The sequence below is a fragment of the Musa acuminata genome, chromosome BXJ1-4, assembly GCF_036884655.1.
Source record: "Musa acuminata AAA Group cultivar baxijiao chromosome BXJ1-4, Cavendish_Baxijiao_AAA, whole genome shotgun sequence".
NCBI lineage: Eukaryota > Viridiplantae > Streptophyta > Magnoliopsida > Zingiberales > Musaceae > Musa > Musa acuminata.
Genome location: NC_088330.1, coordinates 21,273,220 through 21,297,305, shown reverse-complemented (window position 1 = coordinate 21,297,305; position 24,086 = coordinate 21,273,220). Strand labels below are relative to the sequence as shown.

General features: G+C 40.8%; 1 protein-coding gene across 1 annotated transcript; it reads right to left on the bottom strand.

Annotated features, from left to right (window-relative positions):
- Positions 1-520: 520 nt before the first annotated feature.
- Positions 521-2,169, bottom strand: LOC135650256 (uncharacterized). The gene is made up of 2 exons (XM_065169529.1): positions 1,956-2,169; positions 521-1,477 (listed from the first exon to the last, which is right to left on the bottom strand). The coding sequence occupies exons 1-2, from the start codon at positions 2,109-2,111 to the stop codon at positions 1,004-1,006; spliced, it is 630 nt and encodes a 209-aa protein (XP_065025601.1). The 5' UTR covers positions 2,112-2,169; the 3' UTR covers positions 521-1,003.
- Between the last annotated feature and the right edge of the window lie 21,917 nt (positions 2,170-24,086).

Here is a 24,086-nt window from a genome sequence, read left to right as displayed (position 1 = left end):
AAAGCTTTTTGCATAAAAATTTTCTAAAAAGGTGAACAAATTGAGGTCATCATCTTAATTGAGAAGGTGACGACCGACTAAAAAGAATGAGTAAACTAAGACGACATCAATATGCTCAGACTCTATAGGCTTCCCAGTGGCAGATCGATGTAGAGAACTGTAAGCAATCAGATCATCCTTCGCAACGTTTGTTCTCGATCTGATGGCTTAAAAGAAGTCAACAAAAAATCCATATCTCGGAGGCACAAAAGACATGATTGGATAGACATATACCCCAAAGCACAATTGACTGAGAGATTGAATCAATTAAGTCCCCAGCATATCAACAATGATTTACTGGATCATTTGTTTATTTCTGCAATCATATACATGAAAATTATCTCCCGAGAAAGAGAACACTGTCATCTTAATTGTTCTTATTATTATCCTAATGGATGCTCCACGTGCAACAGCTATAATTGCGTCGCATTGAATGTGCGAGATGGAGACTGCTCATTAATTGTCGATGAGAGGAAGCAGATAAAGCAAACCATTAATTGCGAGTATAATCAATACTAATAATGATTACTTACACAGTGTCTGTATGAAGATAACATGCTATGCATGTTATTGATGTGTCTGACCAACAAATAGTAGGCAGGATAAGAACCCTTCAGGCCTGGCAAGTGTCCAGCTTGCCAAGTATGACACTATGCTGACACTGCTACAGTGTCATTTACTGTTACTGCTTCCACTGCATCTCAGGTCGCTGCATGTCACAGAGAGTTGATGCCCACAGAACACCAGAATAATTATTGCCTGCACCAGCATGCACCACCAACCATTCGTGGAAAAAGAAAGAGAGAGAAGACAAAGAAGATTAAGAAATGGCTATGTTGTCTCTGTTGTTTTCTGCTTGTATTGATCCGCTCGGGCATTGAATCAGCTTCAATCTCTTGCTCGCCCTTGCCTTCTTACTCCATCGCCAGTTGCTCATCAATGTGATGTACAGGTTTGCCGTGTGTTAATGTGTATCGTGATTCCCAGGTTGAAGGGAGAAATTGAGGTCGATGCATGGCTTCTTTCTGGGGCCGTTGACCGGCACGTGCGCCGTGCACCTGGGGCACCGCGGGTCCACCGTGGAGATGAGCACGTAGAGGAGGCACACCGGGCATGCCGCCACCGCCATCACCCGCCCGCCCGTGTCCTCGGCCTGCCGCTTGGTAGATGAGGAGGTGAACGGCGGGGAAGGGGAGAAGCCGTCGGGCCGGGGGAAGAGGGGCTCGGTGGTGGCGACGAGGCGCGACTCCCGTTCCAGCGCGGACTTGACCTTCTCCAGGGTGCAGACGCTCTGGTACTCGACGTGGACGGCGGAGGTCGCCGCCTCCAGCTTGAGGCCGAGGGAGGCCATGGAGGGCGACGGCGGGGAGAGGTTGAGGTCGTGCAGATTGCGTGTGGCAGGACTGCGCTCGCGCTGTTGGAGGTACGTCTTCCCCGACTGCAACCATGGAAATCGGGGTGTTTCTTAGTCGAACTGAAGCAAGAACGACGCAAAAGCTCATCTTTTGAGCCGAGAAATGATCCAAACCAACGATTTCTACATTGGTATTTGGGGAAATTTTGATTCTTGGCAAGGAAACCAGAGATTACCTTTTCCTTTTCCCCACGAAAAGGAAACAGAGGAGTAGACAAAGGGAACGAGGATTTCGAGCGGGTGCAAAGGTTGGTGATCCGAGAATCAAGATCTTCGCGCCGCAGAGATCGAGGGTTTACTACCGGAGTGTTCGAAAAGCCAATCAAGAACGAGATTCGAATGACTGACGCAAAGGTTCGCAATTGATTCTCAAGAACAATTCAAATCCCGGCAAATTGCCTCGATCAACAAGAAAGACCAGATTTTCAGGTACCGTAAGAGGAGGTCGACCGGTCCCAGTCGCAAGGAAGCGAGATGGATAGAGCCATGAACAACGACATACCGAGAGATCGAGGCGCCTCTCCCCGGCGGTCGGGACCTGAAGCTCGAGACCCACCTCCCCGCCGAGCAGGTCACGCGTGACGAGCTCCCTCTCGCCCTCCCCTTCCTCCTTGCATCCCGCCAGCGTCCGCGCCGAGGAGCTCACCTCTGCGGCCATCTCCACCACCTAAAACATTAGGCTGCCCTTTTGGTCTCCGACTCCCGAAATAAGAGTATAACAGAGGCAAATAATAACTATAGTGAAGCCAACTTCAAAGAAATACATTAATTTTATTGGCACCATCTAAATAATTTTTATGGAAAATAGAGAATAAAATAATATGTATTTCTGAAAATTTCCAAAACTATCAAACCTACAATATAGAATAATATATCAAATAATCTGAAAAATCATACCACAAATACAACTAGTTAAATTTATGTTATGAGAAGAAGTTGACGTCCTGATAAACTCGATATGGTCCAGGCCTATATGGACAAGGTTGTCTGGGTGTCTCCGAGATGAAAACACTGAATTTTTGAGGTACCACTTACATGAAGATCGAAGTTGAGAGAGATCTCTAGACCCGATTTCTTCAATGCACCACCAAGATACTTGGTAGTTTGTCTTCCCAAGTACCTTTGACTCCAACAATCTACTTTTTTAACCTTTTTAGAATGGCTTGGTTGATGACCTAGGTGAGACAATTGGTCTAAGGATAAATTATCGAGCTAAACTTTAGTTGAACTTCGTAGGATTGACAAATCATTGAGCTTTGTATTATTAAATTGAGTTTTGTTGTCGGAGTTGAACTTCGAAGGATTGACAACTCCGAACTTTTGGTGTATGTCCTCTCCTTCGGCATATTGCCCGATCCATTGACACATTTGTTGAATCTTAGATTTTGATGATTAAATTAATTGATGAATTAATGACCTAATCCATATGTTGAGAAAAGTGATGCAGGATTAACTACGATCATGAAAAGGCAAAACAATTAAAGAAGAATTGAATGTTGGGCCGGAGTCAAAGATCAGGCATCGGATCGGAAGAATCATGGGAAACATTGAAAGTTCGGATGATGCATTGAAAGTTCGCTGAGAGTTTACCGAAAACTCATTGGAAGATCGCCGGGAGTTCGTCGAAAGCTCGTCGGAAGATCACCGAAACTTTCATCGGGAGTTCGGATGAACAATTGATGTACCAATCAACTAGGATTGCTTGCATTGTAATTGTTTAACCTTAACTATCATAGTTAAGACTTTAATTTGAGTTAGTTTTGAAAGAAATCATACTAACTTAATTAGGAGCCAATTGGACCCAAAACAGGGTTGAATTGGGTCGGTTAGATAGTTTATTTAGCCACTTGGAGCCACACCAAGTAGTGGCACCGCCTAGGCTAGGCTATAGAACTACTTGAGGCTTGGCTTCCCAAGTGGTTTGGGCGGTGGTGTAGGAAATTCTGGAGGTGACATCATATATGCAGCGGAAGAATAGAAAATAAAATCCTCAAATTTTCCAAAGATGTGTTCGTCGTCATGCGAAGATTGGTATGCAAAATCCACAAAATTGAAAACCAGACGTGAGATAGTTGTGTTACCTAGGGGGATCGTATATCCCTGAATCCCCACAGATCTGTTAGAGAGGATGAAGGAGGTCAAGCATCCTCCTCTCTCGACACTCGATAGCCCTCATAAGGTTGGCTACCACTCCTGATGACAGACTGTGCTAGATTTGGAACCTCCAAACCTATAAGTCCGATATTAAAGAGTGGAGTACTCATACAGGACATCCTTGGTGTCTCAAATCTAAGTACTAGATACACCACTGGGGTAACAGAATCATTGTGTGATAAGAAGGCATCATCAATCATCTAATATTCATTGAGCGAATCAATCAGTGAACTTATTCTCCAATGAGCACCTATATTGTATCCTTAGTGTCCTCACATGAGTGGCTATGAGACCAAATGCATTCATCATATGGATGGATATATAACACACAAATTTGTCCGATTATCTCAATGTCCCTCTTAAGTAACCTATGACCGGAATTATTTACGATTTGTGTTTAAAGGTGAATCGGTCTCATTATCGTGATCTCATCATGATTTGATTCACATTGCATAGATCCATGGACATCACAATATATTCATACAACATGTAATATAAAGTGATAAAATTGTAGGGAAATCTGTGCGGTAACATCACATACGTAGTCGAAGAACATAAAAATAAAATCCCCAAATTTCCCATAAATTATGTTTGTCATCGTGCGAAGATTGTATTAGGAAAAGAGTCGGCACTAATAGGAGGGGGGGGGGGTGTGGGGGTGAATTAGTACAATGGTAAAATAACATCGATTTTGGAAAATCTCTCATACGTTGAAAATTGATTTCGGAAACTTAACTTCAAAATGTATTCATAAAAGTATTGAAGGCAATAAGCAAGTAAAATAGTTTATAGTAAAGTAAATTTCTCAAAACGAAATGTAAACCAAGTTTATCGTGGTTCGGTCGTCATGACCTACATCCACTCCGTCGATTCCTCTTCCGTCGCGGCCACCGGCATCCACTATCGGTCTTCCTTCAATAGGCGAAGACCAACCACCTTTTACAACTCGATTCTCCTTTTACCGGGTTTAGGAGATAACCCTTACACCCCCACTTACTCCTCTCTCAAACTATTATAACACTTAGAAGAAGGAGAGGAGTTCACACAAGATTGCAGTAGCGTTTCTTTCCTTTTTTACTCTTGTGTGTTTTAACCAGGGATGAGAGGGATATTTATAGGCCTCAAGTTGATTCAAACTTGGAGCCTAAAAATATCTCATCTCGGGTTTTCTGGGTGCTGGGCGGTACCACCACTAGTGTCAATCTGACACTAACACTGCACTAGGCAGTACCATTGCTTGGGAGGCTGTGCTAGGCGGTACCACCGCCCATATTGGTAGTACCATTGCTTGTAGCCTCTCGGAGGCTGTGTTTGGGCGGTACCACCGCCTGACACAGTCACGGAGACTATGCTATGACGGTGCCACCTCTTGGGTCACTGTTTGGGCCTTTCATTGGGCCCAACACAATCCTTACATAGGCCCAACTGGCCCCTAATTGGGTTGGGCCAAATCAATTCCCAATTACGTGCTAACTATGAAATCTAAGGCATACTTAAACTAAACAAGTACCTAGGTCTTGGTTTCTTCCGACGATCTTTCGGTGAACTTCCGATGATCTCCCAGCAAGCTCCTGGACTTCACGATGATCTTCTTGGCGAGTTCCGATAAGCTTCTTCTGGCAAGCTCCTGGTCTTCTCGGTTGATTCCTGTAGAACTTTCGACGAACGTCTAGACTTCCGATGAACGCTCAAACTCCCAACGAAATCGCGTCCTTGACTCCGAGTGTTAGAATCATTGCAGATTCTAAACTTGGGGTTGATCTCTTTAGGGGATCGGCCTCCTTGGAACTCTATAGGGGTTCCTCCCTCCAAGTTGCTGCGCAAAGGCTGCAGAAAAGATTCATCTATTGCTTATGAAAAGAGGTGGAATACATGTCTATTTATAGGGATTCTAAACCCTAACTCCTAATAGGACTCTTACTTAAGACTCCTACTTCTAACCAACTCCTAATAGGACTCATACTCAAGACTCCTATTTCTAACCAACTCCTATTAGGACTCCTATTCAAGACTCCTATTTCTTTACAACTCCTTATTCTTCTCTAAGAAATAACCTCCTAACCTTAGCCGGCCACTTCACCTCTTTAATAGGGGTCGACTTAGGTAGGTTTTACATGAATGTCCCTCTCAATTAGGACTCTCCTAGCTAGAGTCCTAACAAACCCGCCCTCTTAAAATTAGCCTTATCCTCGAGGTTGACGATTCATGAATTTTGAGAAATTGATCTTCAAGTCATCATAGTTCTCCCAAGTGGCATCTTCTATTAGTAGGTTTGCCCACTATATTAGCAATTCAGTAGTGGATCATCGTCGTCGAGTCACGATCTGTCGATCAATAATGACACTTGGCTAAGTCTGAAGTTCTCCTTGGATAGTCATATTTAGTGGGTGGCTTTGGGCTATCTCCAAGCACCTATTTACAACTTCCGTCTGGCCGTCGGTTTGTGGGTGATATGCCATACTCCTTTTCAATTTAGTACCCTGCATATGGAATAACTTTGTCCAAAATCTTCTCATGAAGATGCAAGTAGAATTTATCATAAGTACAATGCGTCCCTTATAGTGTAATTCTTTTGAGTCCCAATTGTAATGAGCCATGGGGCTTGGTGCTTCCTCCAATTTTTTTATAATCTTACTAGTCTCTGAATCTTCCTGCCATTCCATCTTAATATCCTTAAGAAAGTCGCTGGTCGGAAGTGAAACGGTCGAAACTTCAACTTGCTTGGGTAGCTGCGAAAGCGCATATGCAAGAACATTCTCTTTCCCCTTTTTGTAAGTTATTTCATAATCAAATCCAAGAAGTTTTGTTACCCATTTTTTGCTGCTTAGGGGATGATATCTTTCGCTCCATAAAGTACTTGAGGCTTTTATGGTCAGTTTTAATTTGAAATCGTCGGCCAATCAAGTAGGGTCTCCACCTCGTTGTTGCGCGCACAATGGCGAGCATCTCCTTATCATATGTTGACTTATTTTGATGGGAGGGAGATAATGCCTTGCTAGTGTATGTGAGTGGTCGACCATCTTGCATGAGAATGACTCCAATTTCGACTCCAGATGCGTCGACCTCAATAATGAAGGGTCGGTTGAAATCTGGTAGTGTTAGCACCGACGTCATCGTCATGGCTGCCTTAAGTTTGTCGAAGGCAGCGGAGGCTCTGTCCGACAATTGGAAGACATCTTTTTTCAGCAAGGAAGTAAGTGGTGCACTAATCTCTCCATAGTTTTTCACGAACTTACAGTAGTAGCCTGTTAAACCCAAAAAGCCATATAGCAATTTTATGTTCCTCGGGGTCAGCCAGTTTTGCATTGCTCCAATTTTGAAGGGGTCTACTGCCACACCTTCGTCTGATATGATATGCCCAAGATATTCCACCTTCTTTTGAAGAAAGCAAAAATTCATAGTGGTTGTTGTGTGTTCAAAAGGTGGTTTTCGGTATGTCTTCTTCGCATACTCGTATTTGATGATACCCGGATCGAAGGTCTAGCTTTGTGAAGATTTGTGCTCCCTTTCATCTAGCAACTCATCTACTACTGGAATAGGATATTTATCCTTGATGGTTATGCCATTAAGAGCTCGGTAATCAACACATAATCGCCATATTCCATCCTTCTTTCGTATAAGGAGCACCGGTGAAGAGTAGGGGCTGCAACATGGCCGAATAACTCCTGTTTTGAGCATCTCTTTTACAATCCTTTCTATTTCATCCTTATAGAGATGTGGATGCTGATATGGCTGAGCATTTGCGGGAGATTTTCCTGGAAGAATCATTATACAATGATCATGCCGACGGGTAAGAGGTAGGTTGCACGGTTCGTCAAATATATCTAAAAATTCAGCAAGCAAAGGAAGTAGATTTGGATCATCAAATTTTGTTGGCTCTCCCTTAGTTTGCTGCTCAAGTTGTACCAAAAAGCCGCTGCATGCTTTATGCAAAACCTTCTCCATTTCTTGTGTGCAAATCGTTGTTAATCGCCCCCACATTTCCCATTTAGTATCACCTATTTCTCCTTACTGTAAAATTTCATAATTTGTTGCATAAAATTCCAAGAAATATCACCTAATGTCATCAACCATTTAATTATGAGCATGGCCTCATGATCATCAAGAGGGAGAAGGAAGAAATATGCAATTATCTCTTGGTAAGGCCTCATGATCAGCAACAGTTTTACTTGCGGACACCTACAATCATACTTCAAAATCCATCCATCGGCGACCTTAACGTTAAACCTGTTGCAATTCTCGATAGGTAAGGCCATCTGGATAGTAACCTTACTGTTTAGAAAGTTATTAGTACTGCCCGTGTCGATGAGAACAGTGATCGGTTGTTGTTTGAGAAGGCCTCCAACTTTCATCGTTTGCGGGTTTGAGTAGCCGGCTAGTGTATGTATCGTAATTTCGATCGGTTGTGGCTCTTCTTCTACATCTTCTTCTTCATGTTCAAGGCTCTCTTATGGAAATTCAATGACCTCTTCTTCTATTGGTTCAATCATAAGAAGTCTCCCTTTACTACAGCGATGCTCACGGCTCCACGGCTCGTCACAATGCCAACATAACCCCTTCGCATATCGCTCCTGAAGCTCTTCTCTTATTAACCTCTTTGGTGTAGGGACTTGGTTGATCGTAGGGGGGGCTGAGGGCTTCAATATTACTGGTTGAGGAGTGACCCTAGTCCTCTGAGCTTCATGGTTAAATTGCTCCTCTTGATGTCGTGCGAACGAGATGGCTGCCATAAGCGTATACGGTTGTCGCGCTTTAACTTCTCCTCGGATCTCCGGCTTCAAGCCCTCAATGAAGGTCCTCAGTAGCTATTTTTGGGACCAATCATGATTTTGATTAGATAACCTTTCAAACCTAGTTTGGTACTCCTGAATGGTGGAGGTTTGTCAGATCTTTGCTAGTAGTCCGTCAATATTCTCGTAATCGATTGGTCTGAAGCGGATCAGCAGTCGTTCTTTGAAATGTTGCCATGAAAGGACTCCATAAGTATGTTCAAACTAGTCAAACCACTGTATAGCATCCCCTTTAAGATGTATAGCTGTAATTTTCACCATAGATGCATCCGCGGTTTTGTGGTACTGAAAATATCGCTCCGCGCACGAGATCCAACCAATCGGGTCTCCTTCTTCCCATCTAGGGAAGTCCACTCTCATGCATGGATAGTTGGGGTCAGTCATAGAGCCTCCCCTCCCTTGGAACTCATCTCTTTGGGCCTGGTACGATTGGGCAAAGCTCTCTTCGTGATATGATTTTTTCGAGCTTAGTGGTCGGCCCAATCTGAGTTTGGTAAAGAGCGTCCGAATCTTATCCTCCATTCATGCCTCCAAGGCTTCGAATTTAGCATTAATTTCCTCCTTAGATGCTATAGTGTATGCCTCCAAATCTATGATGTTAAGATCTCTCTTTTGTTGTCAGGTTAAAGGCATGTATAGGTTGAGAGAAGTGATGGTCGAAAGGGTTGGTGGATCGGTGGATGTAGGCTACGATTTAGGCTTGTTTTGTGGTTGTTTTGGGTGTAGTTTGAGGGTATGGTTTGGTGGAATTTTAGGGCTGTGGATGAAAGTTTTGGATCTGTGGTAGATGGCAGCAAAGGTTTGATAGAAATCAGTGGAAGTTGCAGCAAGTATGTGCTGTCTTGTAAGAGTAGAATTGTCGTCGAAGAAACAATGGTTTCTTGATGTAATTTCCACCAAAAACTTGAGAGAATTGAGGAGGGAATTGATAGAAAAATCACAGTTTATATGACAGCAAGGATGTCTAATTTAATCAAGAGAATTTCGGCAGTATAACTGCAAGGAAATTGGTGCAAGTTATGATAGTAGAATTCTCGTCGAAAAATTTCAGCGGTTTACGACGAAAATTTACAGCAACACAAAATCGATTTTAGAGATGAATTTCTCAACAGTTCAATCTTAGATGGAAGCCAAGATGATCTATGAAGTGTATAAGAAATTTCATTCAAAAAAGATTGCAAATAGATGGGTTAAGGCAACAATATGCGGCAGAAATTTTCTGCATCATAGATTTTCAAGTGTAGCAGATTGCACATAAAAGATCAGTAGTTTATATTGAGAATTTTTCAATGAAACCAAAGGAAAATCTACTGTTAGGAAGTGTCAAAGATGTCATAAAAATTTTGTAGAAATTTGGATAGAAAAAGTATAGTAGCAAGATCAAATAGATGGTGCTATGCGGCTGGAATTCTGCAATGTATCTTTTGTTATAGAGATGAAAACTTTGTGACGAAAAGTTTATGCAGCAATATAGGAACAATTTTTTTTTTTTTAGATTTTTGAATAAGGATAACTAAATTACAGCAGCAGTAAGGTAGGAAACCAGAACCTGTTGCAATTCACGGGATGATCCGCGGTGGTGGAGATGATGGCGGAATTTGACGATGATCTTTTAAGCAATTGTGGGAATTGCTTTCGACAGTTGTGGAGGGTTGATGGATGGTAGTGGAAGGGCAGCGAGATGCCAAGAACGCTACTCTGATACCAGGTGTTAGAATCTTTGCAGATTCTAAATTTGGGGTTGATCTCTTTAGGGGATCAGCCTCCTTGGAACTCTATAGGGGTTCCTCCCTCCAAGTTGCTGCTCAAAGGCTGCAGAAAAGATTCATCTATTGCTTATGAAAAGAGGTGGAATACATGACTATTTATAGGGATTCTAAACCCTAACTCCTAATAGGACTCTTACTTAAGACTCCTACTTCTAACCAGCTCCTAATAGGACTCCTACTCAAGACTCCTACTTCTAACCAACTCATATTATGACTCCTATTCAAGACTCCTATTCCTTTACAACTCCTTATTCTTCTCTAAGAAATAACCTCCTAACCTTAGCCGGCCACTTCACCTCTTTAATAGGGGTCGGCTTAGGTAGGTTTTACATGAATGTCCCTCTCAATTGGGACTCTCCTAGCTAGAGTCCTAACACCGGGACTTCATTTTGCTTCATGTCTTGCTATCATAGTTAATCCTGCACATGTAAAACATACTTCGATCTAGACAATTATTACTAAGCATGAATCATGTTGTCCGGTATGTCATTGATCCATCGACGCTTCGTCCGATTCTTCGGTGCATCGTCCTCTCTTGTGGCCTATTGCCCAATCGGTCAGTTGACTCTACAACTCCAATATCCTTGACACAATATCCACTCTTCTTGGCCTGATGCCCGAATCCATGACCCGAAACCTTTTGTCGATACGTCGATCGATCCTCCGGCCCGATATCCAATCTTCTGACACGTTTTCTTCCGGCTCAACGTGATTCTTCCTACTTTAATTGTCTCATCCCGATCAAAGCATCTTGCGTCACTCAAAACGTAAATCAAATTATAAATACATATCAATTGGTTTCATCATCATAATACGAGATTCAACAATCTCCCCCTTTTTAATGATGACAACCAATTAATGACGGAGTTAAACTAAACTCCTAGAGTTTAAACAAACTCCCCCTATCAATATGCCATATTGATAGAACTCTTGGATTCAAAAATCCAAGCAACATATTATCATAAAACTTATGCATAACATCATCATACTTCTCCCCCTTTGTCATCAACAAAAAGGAGAAGTTCCAACTATCAAGTGTTTCTGATATAAGTTCAAATTATTGCATGAAAAACATAATATCAAGTTTTATCATCATGCAAGCTTTATAACATATAACTTAGCAAATTTGTTCATCAACTTATAATATGCGTAATCATCAAATCATCATTAATTTTGAAGATGTGCAAGATCGTAAATTTTGTAAGTTAGCATGTTTTGCTTCTTGAGATAGGCAAGATAGCACTTTTGCTTCTCTTGAGATTGCTGTTGAATCTTGAATTTTGATGATGAAATCAATTGATGGGTTAATTGATCTAATCCATATTATTGAGTTAAGTATGCAGGATTAACTACGATAGCTTGAAGACATAAAGCAAGTCTACCGGAATCAAGTTCGATGGGTGTTCGAGAGTCCGCCGAGAGTTCGAAAATTCGTCGGAAGTGCTGCCGGAACCAACCGAGAAGAAATCGGGGACTTGCCAAAGTTTTCGGAAGTCCGCCAAAGAGATCATTAGAGGTTCGTAGAGATCACCGAGAAGGTTTGGCTACTTGCCAAAGACTCGCTGAACTCGTTGCAAGATCGAGAGCCTACTAGGAGTCCACCGGAAGAAATCCGAGGGTGTATCGAAAGTCCGTCGGAAGATCACCGGAAAGCTCGCAAGAAGGAAACTCGACGTTGCCGGTTAAAAACCTGCTTAGGACTATGTCTTAATTTCATAGTTTGTATGTAATTAGGGTTAGGATTAAGAGTTAATCTTATAACCTGGTTAGGGGCCAACTGGGCCCTAATATGAACTGGTTTGGGCCAAATTTGGAGCCCAACTAGTGACTCGTAAGGACGGGCGGTGGCACCGCCCAGAACCTGAAGGATCGGGCAGTGGTAACGTCGGACTAGGTGGTGGCACCGCCTAGCACCCGAAAGGTCGAGCGGTGAACCTAAAGGAATTCAAAATTTGGAGCCCAAATTTGAATTCTCTTGGGGTCTATAAATACCCCTCAATTCTCAGCGCAGAAGACACCTTTTGAGAAGTTAGAAATTGAGAAAAATCCTTAGCAAAGTCTTTGGCAAAGTCTTGTTTTTTCAATAGCTTAAGTGTTCACCTCCCTCTTTCTCTTTGAAAAATCTGTAAGAGTGTGAACCACTTATAAAAAGGTTGTAAGAGGGGTATTTGGTCCTTCCCCTTCAAAGTGATTTGCTAGTGGAAGTTGGGAGCCTCATCGAAGAAGGCTTTGCAAGTAGATGTAGGTCATTTGACCGAACCACTTTAAATTATTGTGTTCCTTGAATATATTAGTGTTTAACTTTCTGAAACCTTTATTTACTTAGCAGCAAGCTTTTGGTTTTCATCTCCTTACTTTACTCGAGCTACTTTTACTAAGTTATTCTTTGTCGAATCGAAATCTCTACACATTTACGAAATTATTTTCAAACATACGAGTTTTAATCCGCTACACTAATTCACCCCCCCCCCCTCTTAGTGTCGCTCCGATACTAACAATTGGTATCAGAGCTAGGCTCACTCTCATATTTGGTTTAATACCCAAGAGAGATGGCTTACTCTGGTATGCATGAGGGTCATTCTATGACACATCCGTCTATGTTTAATGGGTCGGATTACACGTATTGGAAGACTCGAATGAGGATTTTCCTTATTTTCATGGATTTTAAGCTTTTGGACTATTATCGAAAATAAATTTAAAAAATCTTCTCTTCCGATGAGCAAATGTGATGAATCGAAGAAGAAGGTTTTTGCTTTAAACGCAAAGGCTATGAATGCCTTGTTTTGTGCATTGGACAAAAATAAATTTAATCGCGTTTCAATTTGTAATTCGGCTTTTGATATTTAGAAAACTCTTGAGGTCACTCATGAAGGCACTAGCCGAGTGAAAGAATCCAAAATCAACATTCTTGTGCACTCTTACGAACTTTTTCGAATGAACCAAGTGAGTCCATCGGAGACAAGTACACCCGTTTCACGGATGTCATCAATGGACTCAAAGCTTTTAGTAAAGGTTTTTCTAACTTTGAACTAGTAACTAAAATATTAAGATCCCTTCCAAAAAGTTGGGATCCAAAAGTTACGGCCATTCAAGAGGCCAAGGACCTTAAAACATTTTCTGTCGAAGAACTTATTGGGTCTCTAATGACCTACGAAATGATGTGCCATGCTCATGAAGAGCTTGAGAACCCCCTTCCAAAGAATAGGAAGGATGTGACACTTACAACACAAGAAGATCACTTGAAAGGAACGTCAAGTGATGAGGATAATGACGATGACATTGCACTTTTAACTCAAAATTTTAAAAAATTTATAAGAAAGAACAAATTTAAAAATAACACCAAAAACAAACTTGAATATAAAAAGGATCAAGTAATATGCTACGAATGCAAGAAACTGGGGCACTTAAAAAATGAATGCTCCCAAGCCAATAAGAAGTAACCGAAGAAGATGAAACCTTTAAAAGCGACTTGGGACGATTCAAGTGATTCCGAAAGTGAAGAAGCTAGCAACAAAGAGGAGGCAAACTTCGTGCTAATGCCTTTTGGAGAAGAGGTATGTGATTTAATTAATGAAGATTTATCTTTCGATGAACTTTCTATCGCTTTTCACGAATTATTTGATGAGTGTAGAACTATTAGTAAGAAGTTCAATCTATTAAAGAAAGAGCATATCTTACTACAAAATAAGCTTGATAGTCTTCAAACTCCTCCATGCTCTAAGTGTGAACACTTAGAAGCAATAAAAAGTAAAAATTTGCTATTTAAACTTGTTTAAGGTCGATAGTAAGGGCTTGGACATGATCCTTGCAAGCAAGGGTCATGTGGTAAATAGAAGTGGAATTGGTTTTGTGAGAGGATCTCACCAAAATCCTATCACTTTCATTAAAGGACCCACATTACATGTTTCACCTCATTTGAAAGGCAACTTTTGTTGTAAATCCGGACATGTTGCTTACAAATGTCTATTTAGGAAAATTAGTCCATATAAGTTGATATGGGTTCCTAAAGGAACTATAAATAGTTCAATGATGAATAACAAAATTGGTAGATCAATTTTTGAGGCACCCAAAATCAAATGGGTACCTAAAAATCATCCTCTTTTGTAGACAAACCCACAAGCTAAGAGCAAGAGATGGTATCTTGATAGTGGATGCCCAAGACACATGACTGGAGATCCATCTTATTTCTCTATGCTCACTAGCAAAGAAGAAGTGCACATCACCTTCGGAGACAACAACAAAGGCAAAATCATTGACAAGGGAACCATAGGTAACAAATTAAGTTTTTCAATTGATGATGTATTGCTAGTTGATGGATTAAAATATAATATCTTAAGTATTAGTTAATTATGTGATAAATGTTACATCGTTAGATTTGAATCTAATGTGTGCATTATTGAAAAACCAAACAATAACATGTCAATAAATGCTTTAAAATAAAATAATATCTACACCATCAACCTTGATGAACTGAGTAATGAAATATGCTTCTCCACTTTAAATGATGATGCTTGGTTTTGGCATAGGAGATTAGGCCATGTAAGTATGAAACTAATATCTAAGATCTCATCTAGAGAATTAGTACGAGGGATTCCTAATATGAAATTTGTTAAAGACAAAGTATGTGATGCGTGTCAACTAGGTAAACAAATAAAAACTAGTTTCAAACCAAAAAATCAAATTAGCACCACTAGACCATTACAATTGATCCATTTGGATTTATTTGGACCAATTGACACAACGAGTCTAGGAGGAAGCAAATATGCCTTTGTAATTGTAGATGACTATAGTAGATACACTTGGACCTATTTCTTGGCTCACAAAAGTGATTGTTTCAAATGTTTCTTTAAATTTTGTAAACTTACTCAAAACAAAAAGTGCTTCATGATTTCATCAATTCGGAGTGATCACGGTGACGAATTTCAAAACTATAACTTCCAAAGTTTTTGTGAATCTAATGGATATAACTACAACTTCTCCACTCTGAATAATCCTCAACAAAATGGAGTAGTTGAAAGAAAAAATAAAAATCTACAAGAAATGGTAAGAACTATGTTGAATGAACATAGTCTACCTAAGTATTTTTGGGCCGAAGCCGTTAATACGGCTTGCTACATCATGAATAGGGTTCTAATAAGACCATCTCTATCAAAAAATCCCTATGAATTATGGAATAACAAAAAACCAAATGTTTCTTATTTTAAAGTTTTCGGTTGCAAATGCTTTATTTTGAATTAAAAGGATGCCTTAGGAAAATTTGATGCCAAATCTGATGAAGACATCTTTCTTGGTTACTCTTTCGTTTCTAAGACTTTTTGTGTTTTTAACAAAAGAACCTTAGTTATAGAAGAGTCTATTCATATAGATTTTAATGAAATTTCTAAGTTAAATAAAAATAATTTTGATGATGATCTTAGTTTTGATAATTTGAATTTAAATGAACCCCCTCCTCAAAATAGCAACTTGGATGCATCTTCTTCCTTACCTAAGGAATGAAAGTATATGGATGCTCATCCAAAGGAGCTAATTATAGGAGATATATCAAAAGGGGTTCAAACTCGTTCTTCCTTTAAGAATTTTTATGCTAACGCTGCCATCCTTTCTTAAATTGAACCTAAATGCATTGATGAAGCCTTGAAAGATGATTCATGGGTTATTGCAATGCAAGAGGAATTGAACCAATTTGAGAGGAATGAGGTATGAAAGCTTGTTTCTAGACCTAGTGACCATTTAGTCATTGGTACTAAATGGGTCTTTAGAAATAATCAAGATGAATGCGGTATCGTGGTTAGAAACAAGGCTAGACTAGTGGCCAAAGGTTTTAACCAAGAAGAAGGTAACGACTACGAAGAAACCTTCACTCCTGTGGTAAGGTTAGAAGCTATTAGGATGTTCCTTCCCTATGCTAGTAGTAATGATTTTAAACTATTTCAAATGGATGTCAAAAGTACCTTCTTGATTGATTTTATTTTCGAAGAAGTATATGTCGAATAACCTCCCAAATTTGAAAATTCTCTTCTTCCTAATCATGCATTCAAATTGACTAAGGCTCTCTATGGCTTGAAACAAGCTCCTAGAGCTTGGTATGAAAAGCTTAGTTCCTTTCTTATTTTAAATAATTTTACCAAAGGCAAGGTTGATACTACATTGTTTATCAAATACTTTGAAAATATTTTTTTTATTATGCAAATTTATGTTGACGATATTATTTTTTGTTCTTCGGATGAATCACTATGTGAATCATTTGCCATGTGTATGAGTCATGAATTTGAAATGAGTCTAATGGGTGAATTAACCTTTTTTTTTAGGATTATAAATTAAACAACTTAGTGATGGCATATTTCTTAATCAATCTAAATATACATTAGAATTGTTAAAACGATTTAACATGGATGGTTCAAGAGCGATAAACACTCCTATGAGTACTTCCACTAAGTTAGATATGGATGGAAATGGTGAAAACTTTGATCAAAAAACGTATAGGGGAATGATAGATAGTCTACTTTATCTCACTGTGACTAGACCGGATATCATATTTAGTGTAGGACTTTGCACTATGTTTCAATCTAATCATAAATTATCTCATCTTAAAAGTGTTAAAAGAATTTTTAGATATCTTAAAGGAACTCCCAATTTAGGATTGTGGTATCCGAAATTCGATAAATTCGATTTAATAGCTTATGCAGATGCCAATTTTGGCGGATGCAGGATATATAGAAAAAGCATATCTGAAACATGTCAATTTTTAGGACATACACTTGTTTCTTGGACTTCCAAGAAACAAAATTCGGTTGCACTATCTACGGCAGAAGCCGAATACATAGCTGCAAGTGCATGCTGTGCACAAGTTGTTTGGATGAAGAATACATTGGAAGACTATGGAATTTACTTAAAGAACATTCCCATAAAATGTGATAATACAAGTGTCATTTGTCTTACCAAAAATCCAATTCAACACTTTATAACTAAGCATATCAACATTAGGTATCATTTTATATGCGATCATGTCCTTAACAATAATATCATTCTAGAGTTTATTGACACAAAACATCAATTAGTAGATATTTTTACAAAAGCCTTAAATGAAGATTAAATTGGCTTTATTAGAAGGGAACTAGGCATGTTAAATTGTCCTTGTGAATGAGCTTGATTGTATGTATTTTCTGAAAATTTTCATCCTCTTTCCGATTTTCGTGGATTTGACTTCTTCTTTATTTTTCGATTCCAAATGACATCTTAAAGAGCAATCCAAGACCCTATCCTATCTTGAATCAAACACTTTGAAAACAAAAAAAAAAAAGGAGGGAAAGAAAATTTTATTTTGGCATGCCAACGGTGGCATCGCCAGAACTGGTGGTAGCACCGCCTGGGCGCTCAGTCCTCAAGTGGTGGCACCACTCGGATTGGCGGTGGCACCACCCAAGAATCCTCATATAAGTAGATGAGTTAGGGTCGGTGGTGGAACCACCCCCAACCCGTGAGAACCCTCCCTAGAACTCCCACAAAACCCTCTAAACCTCTCTCACCCTCATTCTAATATCTAGAAGCCTAAGAGAGGGATTCTTGTTTGATCAAGCTCTCTACCTCTCACGGAAATCTCCATAACGTAAGATCTGAAATCTTTCTTTCTTCCTCTTATTATTTAGCCTCTTCTTTATAGTTTCTTCATGATCTATCATCTTGATTAGATATGGCTCCTAAGAGATCATGAAGAACCAAAGGGAAAGAGGGTGGAAGGAGATTCCTATGACCAAAACCTTTTTAGATCTAATGAAGTAGCTCTTAGGTTTCCTAATTTCGAAATAAGAACAATACATAAGGGCAAACTTGGAAACCTAGAACCCATTAGATGGTTTACACATTTAGATGTCTTACCTCTCCTACAAATCAATGAACCAATTTATCCTATGTTAGTTAGGTTATTTTACGCAAACTTATGTGTGGACAATGATAGCTTAACTACCTACCTCTTAGGAACACAATTTCAAATCTTTGATAGCACTATATGTGAGTTAATTAGAATTACCGAAAAGGATAGGGGCTTGTTAGAACCCTTGCATATTCTAAACTTGGGGTTGATCTCTTTAAGGGATCGGCCTCCATGGAACTCTATAGGGGTTCCTCCCTCCAAGTTGTTGCTCAAAGGCTGCAGAAAAGATTCATCTATTGCTTATGAGGAGGAATACATGACTATTTATAGGGTTTCTAAACCCTAACTCCTAATAGGACTCCTACTCAAGACTCCTACTTCTAACCAACTCCTAATAGGACTTCTACTCAAGACTCATATTCCTTTACAACTCCTAATTGATCTCTAAGAAACAACCTCCTAACCCTAGCCGACCTCTTTACCACTTTAATAGATTTTACATGAATGTCCCTCTCAATTAGGACTCTCCTAGCTAGAGTCCTAACAGACCCGCCCTCTTCAAATCAGCCTTGTCCTCGAGGCCAACGATTCATGAATTTTGGGAATTTGATCTTCAAGTCGTCATAGTTCTCCCAAGTGGCATCTTCTGTTGGTAGGTTCACCCACTGTATTAGCACTTTAGTAGTGAGTCGTCGTCGTCGAGTCACGATCCGTCGATCAATAATGGCACTTGGTTGGGTCTGGAGTTCTCCTTGGATAGTCATATTTGGTGGGTGGCTTTGGGCTGTCTCCAAGCGCCTATTTATAACTTTTGTCTAGTTGTTGATTTGTGGGTGATATGCCGTACTCCTTTTCAATTTAGTACCCTGCATATGGAATAACTTTGTCCAAAATCTGCTCGTGAAGATGCAAGTAGAATTTATCATAGGCACAATACGTCCCTTATAGTGTAATTCTTTTGAGTCCCAATTGTAATGAGCCACGGAGCTTGGTGCTTCCTCTAATTTTTTTATAATCTTACTAGTCTCTGAATCTTTCTGCCATTCCATCTTAATATCCTCAAGTCGCTGGTCGGAAGTGAAATGATCGAAACTTCAGCTTGCTCGGGTAGCTGCGAAAGCGCATCTGCAAGAACATTCTCTTTCCCCTTTTTGTAAGTTATTTCATAATCAAATCCAAGAAGTTTTGTTACCCATTTTTGCTGCTCAGGGGATGATATCTTTCACTCCAAAAAGTACTTAAGGCTTTTATGGTCAGTTTTAATTTGAAATCGTCGACCAATCAAGTAGGGTCTCCACCTCGATGCTACGCGCACAATGGCGAGCATCTCCTTATCATATGTTGACTTATTTTGATGGGAGGGAGATAATGCCTTGCTAGTGTATGCGAGTGGTCGACCATCTTGCATGAGAATGGCTCCAATTCTGACTCCAGATGCGTCAGCCTCAATAATGAAGGGTCGGTTAAAATCTGGTAGTGTTAGCACCGGCGTTGTCGTCATGGCTACCTTAAGTTTGTCGAAGGCAGTGGAGGCTCTGTCTAATCATTGGAAGACATCTTTTTCCGGTAAGAAAATAAGTGGTGCATTGATCTTTCCATAGTTTTTCACGAACTTACGATAGTAGCCAGTTAAACCCAAAAAGCCATGTAGCAATTTTATGTTCCTCGGAGTAGGCCAATTTTGCATTGCTTCAATTTTGAAGGGGTCCACTGTCACACCTTCCTCTGATATGATATGCCCAAGATATTCCACCTTCTATTGAAGAAAGCAAAAATTCGTAGTGGTTGTTGTGTGTTCAAAATGTGGTTTTCGGTATGTCTTCTTCGCACACTCATATTTGATGATACCCGAATCAAAGGTCCAACTTTGTGAAGATTTATGCTCCCTTTCATATATCAATTCATCTGCTATTGGAATAAGGTATTTGTCCTTGATGGTTATGCCATTGAGAGCTCGGTAATCAACGCATATTCGTCATGTTCCGTCCTTCTTGCGTACAAGTAGCATCGGTGAAGAGTAGAGGTTGCAACTTGGCCGAATAACTCCTATTTTGAGCTTCTATTTTACAATCCTTTCTATTTCATCCTTCTAGAGATGTAGATATTGATATGGCCGAGTATTTTCTGGAGGTTTTCCTAAAAGAATCGTTATATAATGATCATGCCGACGGGTAAGAGGTAGGTTGTATGGTTCGTCAAATATATCTGAAAATTTAGCAAGCAAAGGAAGTGGGTTTGGATCTTCAAATTCTATTGGCTCTCCCTTAGTTTGCTGCTCAAGTTGTACCAAAAATCTGCTGCATGCTTTATGCAAAACCTTCTCCATTTGTTGTGTGCAAATCGTCGTTACGTCGCCCCCACGTTTCCCGTTCAGTATCACCTATTTCTCCTTACTGTAAAATTTCATAATTAGTTGCATAAAATTCCAAGAAATATCACCTAATGTTGTCAACCATTTAATTATGAGCATGGCCTCATGATCATCAAGAGGGAGAAGGAATAAATATGCAATTATCTCTTGGTAAGGCCTCATGATCAGCAACAGTTTCACTTGCGGGCGCCTATGATCATACTTCAAAATCCATCCATCGGCGACCTTAATGTCAAACCTATTACAATTCTCGATAGGTAAGGCCATCTGGATGGTAACCTTACTATTTAGAAAGTTATTAGTACTGCCCGTGTCGATGAGAACAGTGATCGGTTGTTGTTTGAGAAGGCCTCCAACTTTTATCGTTTGCGGGTTTGGGTAGCCGGCTAGTGTATGTACTGTAACTTCGGTCGGTTGTGGCTCTTCTTCTACATCTTCTTCTTCATGTTCAAGGCTCTCTTCTAGATGTTCAATGACCTCTTCTTCTATTGGTTCAATCATAAGAAGTCTCCCTTTCCTACAGCGATGCTCACGGCTCCACGACTCGTCACAATGCCAACATAACCCCTTCGCATATCACTCCTTAAGCTCTTCTCTTGTTAAACTCTTTGGTGTAGGGACTTGGTCGATAGTAGGGGGGGCTGAGGGCTTCAATATTATTGGTTGAGGAGCGACCCTAGTCCTCTGAGTTTCATGGTTCAATTGCTCCTCTTGATGTCATGCGAAAGAGATGGCTGCCATAAGCGTATATGGTTGTCGCGCTTTAACTTCTCCTCGGATCTCCGGCTTCAAGCCCTCAATGAAGGTCCTCAATAGCTATTTTTGAGACTAATCATGAGTTTGATTATATAACCTTTCAAACTTGGTTTGGTACTCCTGAATGGTAGAGGTTTGTCGGATCTCTGCTAGTTGTCCGTCAATATTCTCATAATCGATTGGTTTGAAGCGGATCAGCAATCCTTCTTTGAATTGTCACCATGAAAGGACTCCATAAGTATGTTCAAACCAGTCAAACCACTGTATAGCATCCCCTTCAAGATGTATAGCTGCAATTTTCACCATAGATGCATCTGCGATTTTATGGTACCGAAAATATCGCTCCGCGCGCGAGATCCAACCAATTGGGTCTCTTTCTTCCCATCTAGGGAAGTCCACTCTCATGCATGGATAGTTGGGGTTGGTCATAGAGCTTCCCCTCTTTTAGAAGTCATATCTTTGGGCTTGGTGCGATTGGGCAAAGCTCTCTCCTTAATGTGGTTTCTTCGGGCTTAGTGGTTGGCCCAATCTGAGTTCGGTAAAGAGCGTCCGAATCTTATCCTCCATTCGCGCATCAAAGGCTTCGAATTTAGCATTGATTACCTCCTCAGATGCCATAGTATATGCCGCCAAATCTGTGATGTTAATTTCTCTCTTTTGTTGTCGGGTTAAAGGCATGTATTGGTTGAGAGAGGTGATGGTCGAAAGGGTTGGTAGATTGGTGGATGTAGGCTACGGTTTAGGCTTGTTTTGTGGCTATTTTGGGTGCGGTTTGAGGGTGTGATTTAGTGGAGTTTTAGGGCTGTAGATGAAAGTTTTGGATCTGTGGTAGATGGTAGCAAAAGTTGTTGAATCTCGTATTTTGATGATGAAACTACTTGATATATGTTTATGATTTAATCTGCGTTTTGAGTGACGCAGGATGCTTTGATCAGGATGAGACAATTAAAGCAGGAAAATCATGTTGTGCCGAAGGAACATGTCAGAAGATTGGACGTCGGGCCGGTGGATCGGTCGACGTATCGACAGAAGGCTTCGGACCGTGGACTCGGGCATCGGGCCAAGAAGAGCGGGTATTGTGCCAAGGATATCGGAGTTGCGGAGTCAACTGGCCGATTGGGCAATAGGCTGCAGGAAAGGACGATGCGCCGAAGAATCGGACGAAGCGTCGAGGGACCAATGACATGCCGGACAACTTGGTTAATTGCTTAGGATTAATTGTCTCGATCGAAGTTTTGCTTTAATTGTGCAGGATTAGCTACGTTAACGATGAAGACATAAAGCGAAACAAAGTGTCGGAGTCAAGCGCGAAGGATTTGTTGCAAGTTCGAGAGTTCGACGGAAGTCCGAAGGTTCGTCGGGAATGCTACCGGAACTAGCCGAGAATGAGTTGGGAGCTTGCCGAAGGGTTTTTCGGAAGCTCACCGGAAGGTTCGTTGGGAGTTCGCGGAGCTCGCCGAGAAAGATCGGAGCTTGCCGAAGAAGCTCGTTGGAACTCGCTAAGAACAAATCGTGAAGTCTAGGAGCTTGCCGGGAGTCCGCAGAATGGTTTCCGAGAGTTCATCGGAAGACCGCCGGAAGTTTGCCGAAAGCTCGCCAGAAGAAGTCTTGACTTGCGGACTTTGTAATAGCTTATAAAATGTCTTTAAAATCATAGTTAGCACATTAATTAGTGTTAGGATTAGGTGTTAATCCTATAACCCAAGTAGGGGTCAATTAGGCCCAAGTTCGGACTGGTTTGGGCCAAGTTTGGAGCCAAACCAAGTGAGCTGAAATAGTGAAAGAGGTGGCACCGCCCCAGCCAGGAGGTAGCACCGCCCAGGCTATGTCTCCCAGCGAGACTGGGAGGTGCAACCGCCCCAGCCAAGAGGTGGCACCGCCTGGGGCTTAGTCTTCGAGCAAGACTGGGCGGTGCAACCTCCCTGACAGAGAGGTGGCACCGCCTGAGCTCGGTCTTCGAGCTCTGCCAGGCGGTGCAACCTCTCCAGTCAGGAGGTGCAACCGCCTGATCCCGGAATTCCGGGATTTGATCGTTTTGAGCTCCAAATTTGAATTGGGTTGGGGCCTATAAATACCCCACCCATTCAGCACTGAGATAGCAAGAACTTACCCGAAATCTTGATCTTTTCAGTGGTTCTTAGAGCTCAAAACTGCTAGTTTTCCTCCTCCTTCTGTTCTTCAAGTTTGAGTTGTAAAGAGAGGAGAGAAAACATCTGTAAGGGTTGTCTCCTAAGCCCGTCAAAAGGAGTGAATCTGTAAGAGGGTAGTTGGCCTTCGCCTATTGAAGGAAGGCTTCTAGTTGACGTTGGTGACCTCGTCGGTGGAGGAAGCCAAAAGTGGAGTAGGTCAAGACTGACCGAACCACTCTAAATCTCTGGTTTGCGTTTATTTTGAGCACTTTATCATTACTGCAAACCTCCTACATAGCCACTGCTCTCTGCGCTTTTACAAACAAGTTTCTAAGTTCTGTTCTTTTCAAATCTGCATTCAGACGTAAATCGGTGTTTTCGTACGATCTCTACATTGCGGTTTACGTTTACATCTTGATTCTGTTTATAACTGCAAACTGATTTCTGCGAACAAGTTTCTTTGCAGTTTACATTTACGTCTTGATTCTGCTTAGACATAAAACTATGTTTTAGACATAAACTACTTTTAAACGTAAAACTACGTTTAGACGTAAAACTTCGTTTAGACTTAAACTGCGTTTAGACGTAAAACTACGTTTAGACGTAAAACTGCGTTTAGACGCAAACTGCGTTTAGACGTAAAACTACGTTTAGACGTAAAACCGTGTTTAGATGTAAAACTGTGTTTAGACGTAAACTGCACTGCGCTCAGACGCAATCTGATCTTAGACGTAAACTGCGCTTAGACGCAAACTGCGCTTAAACGCAATCTGCGCTTAGACGCAAACTGCGCT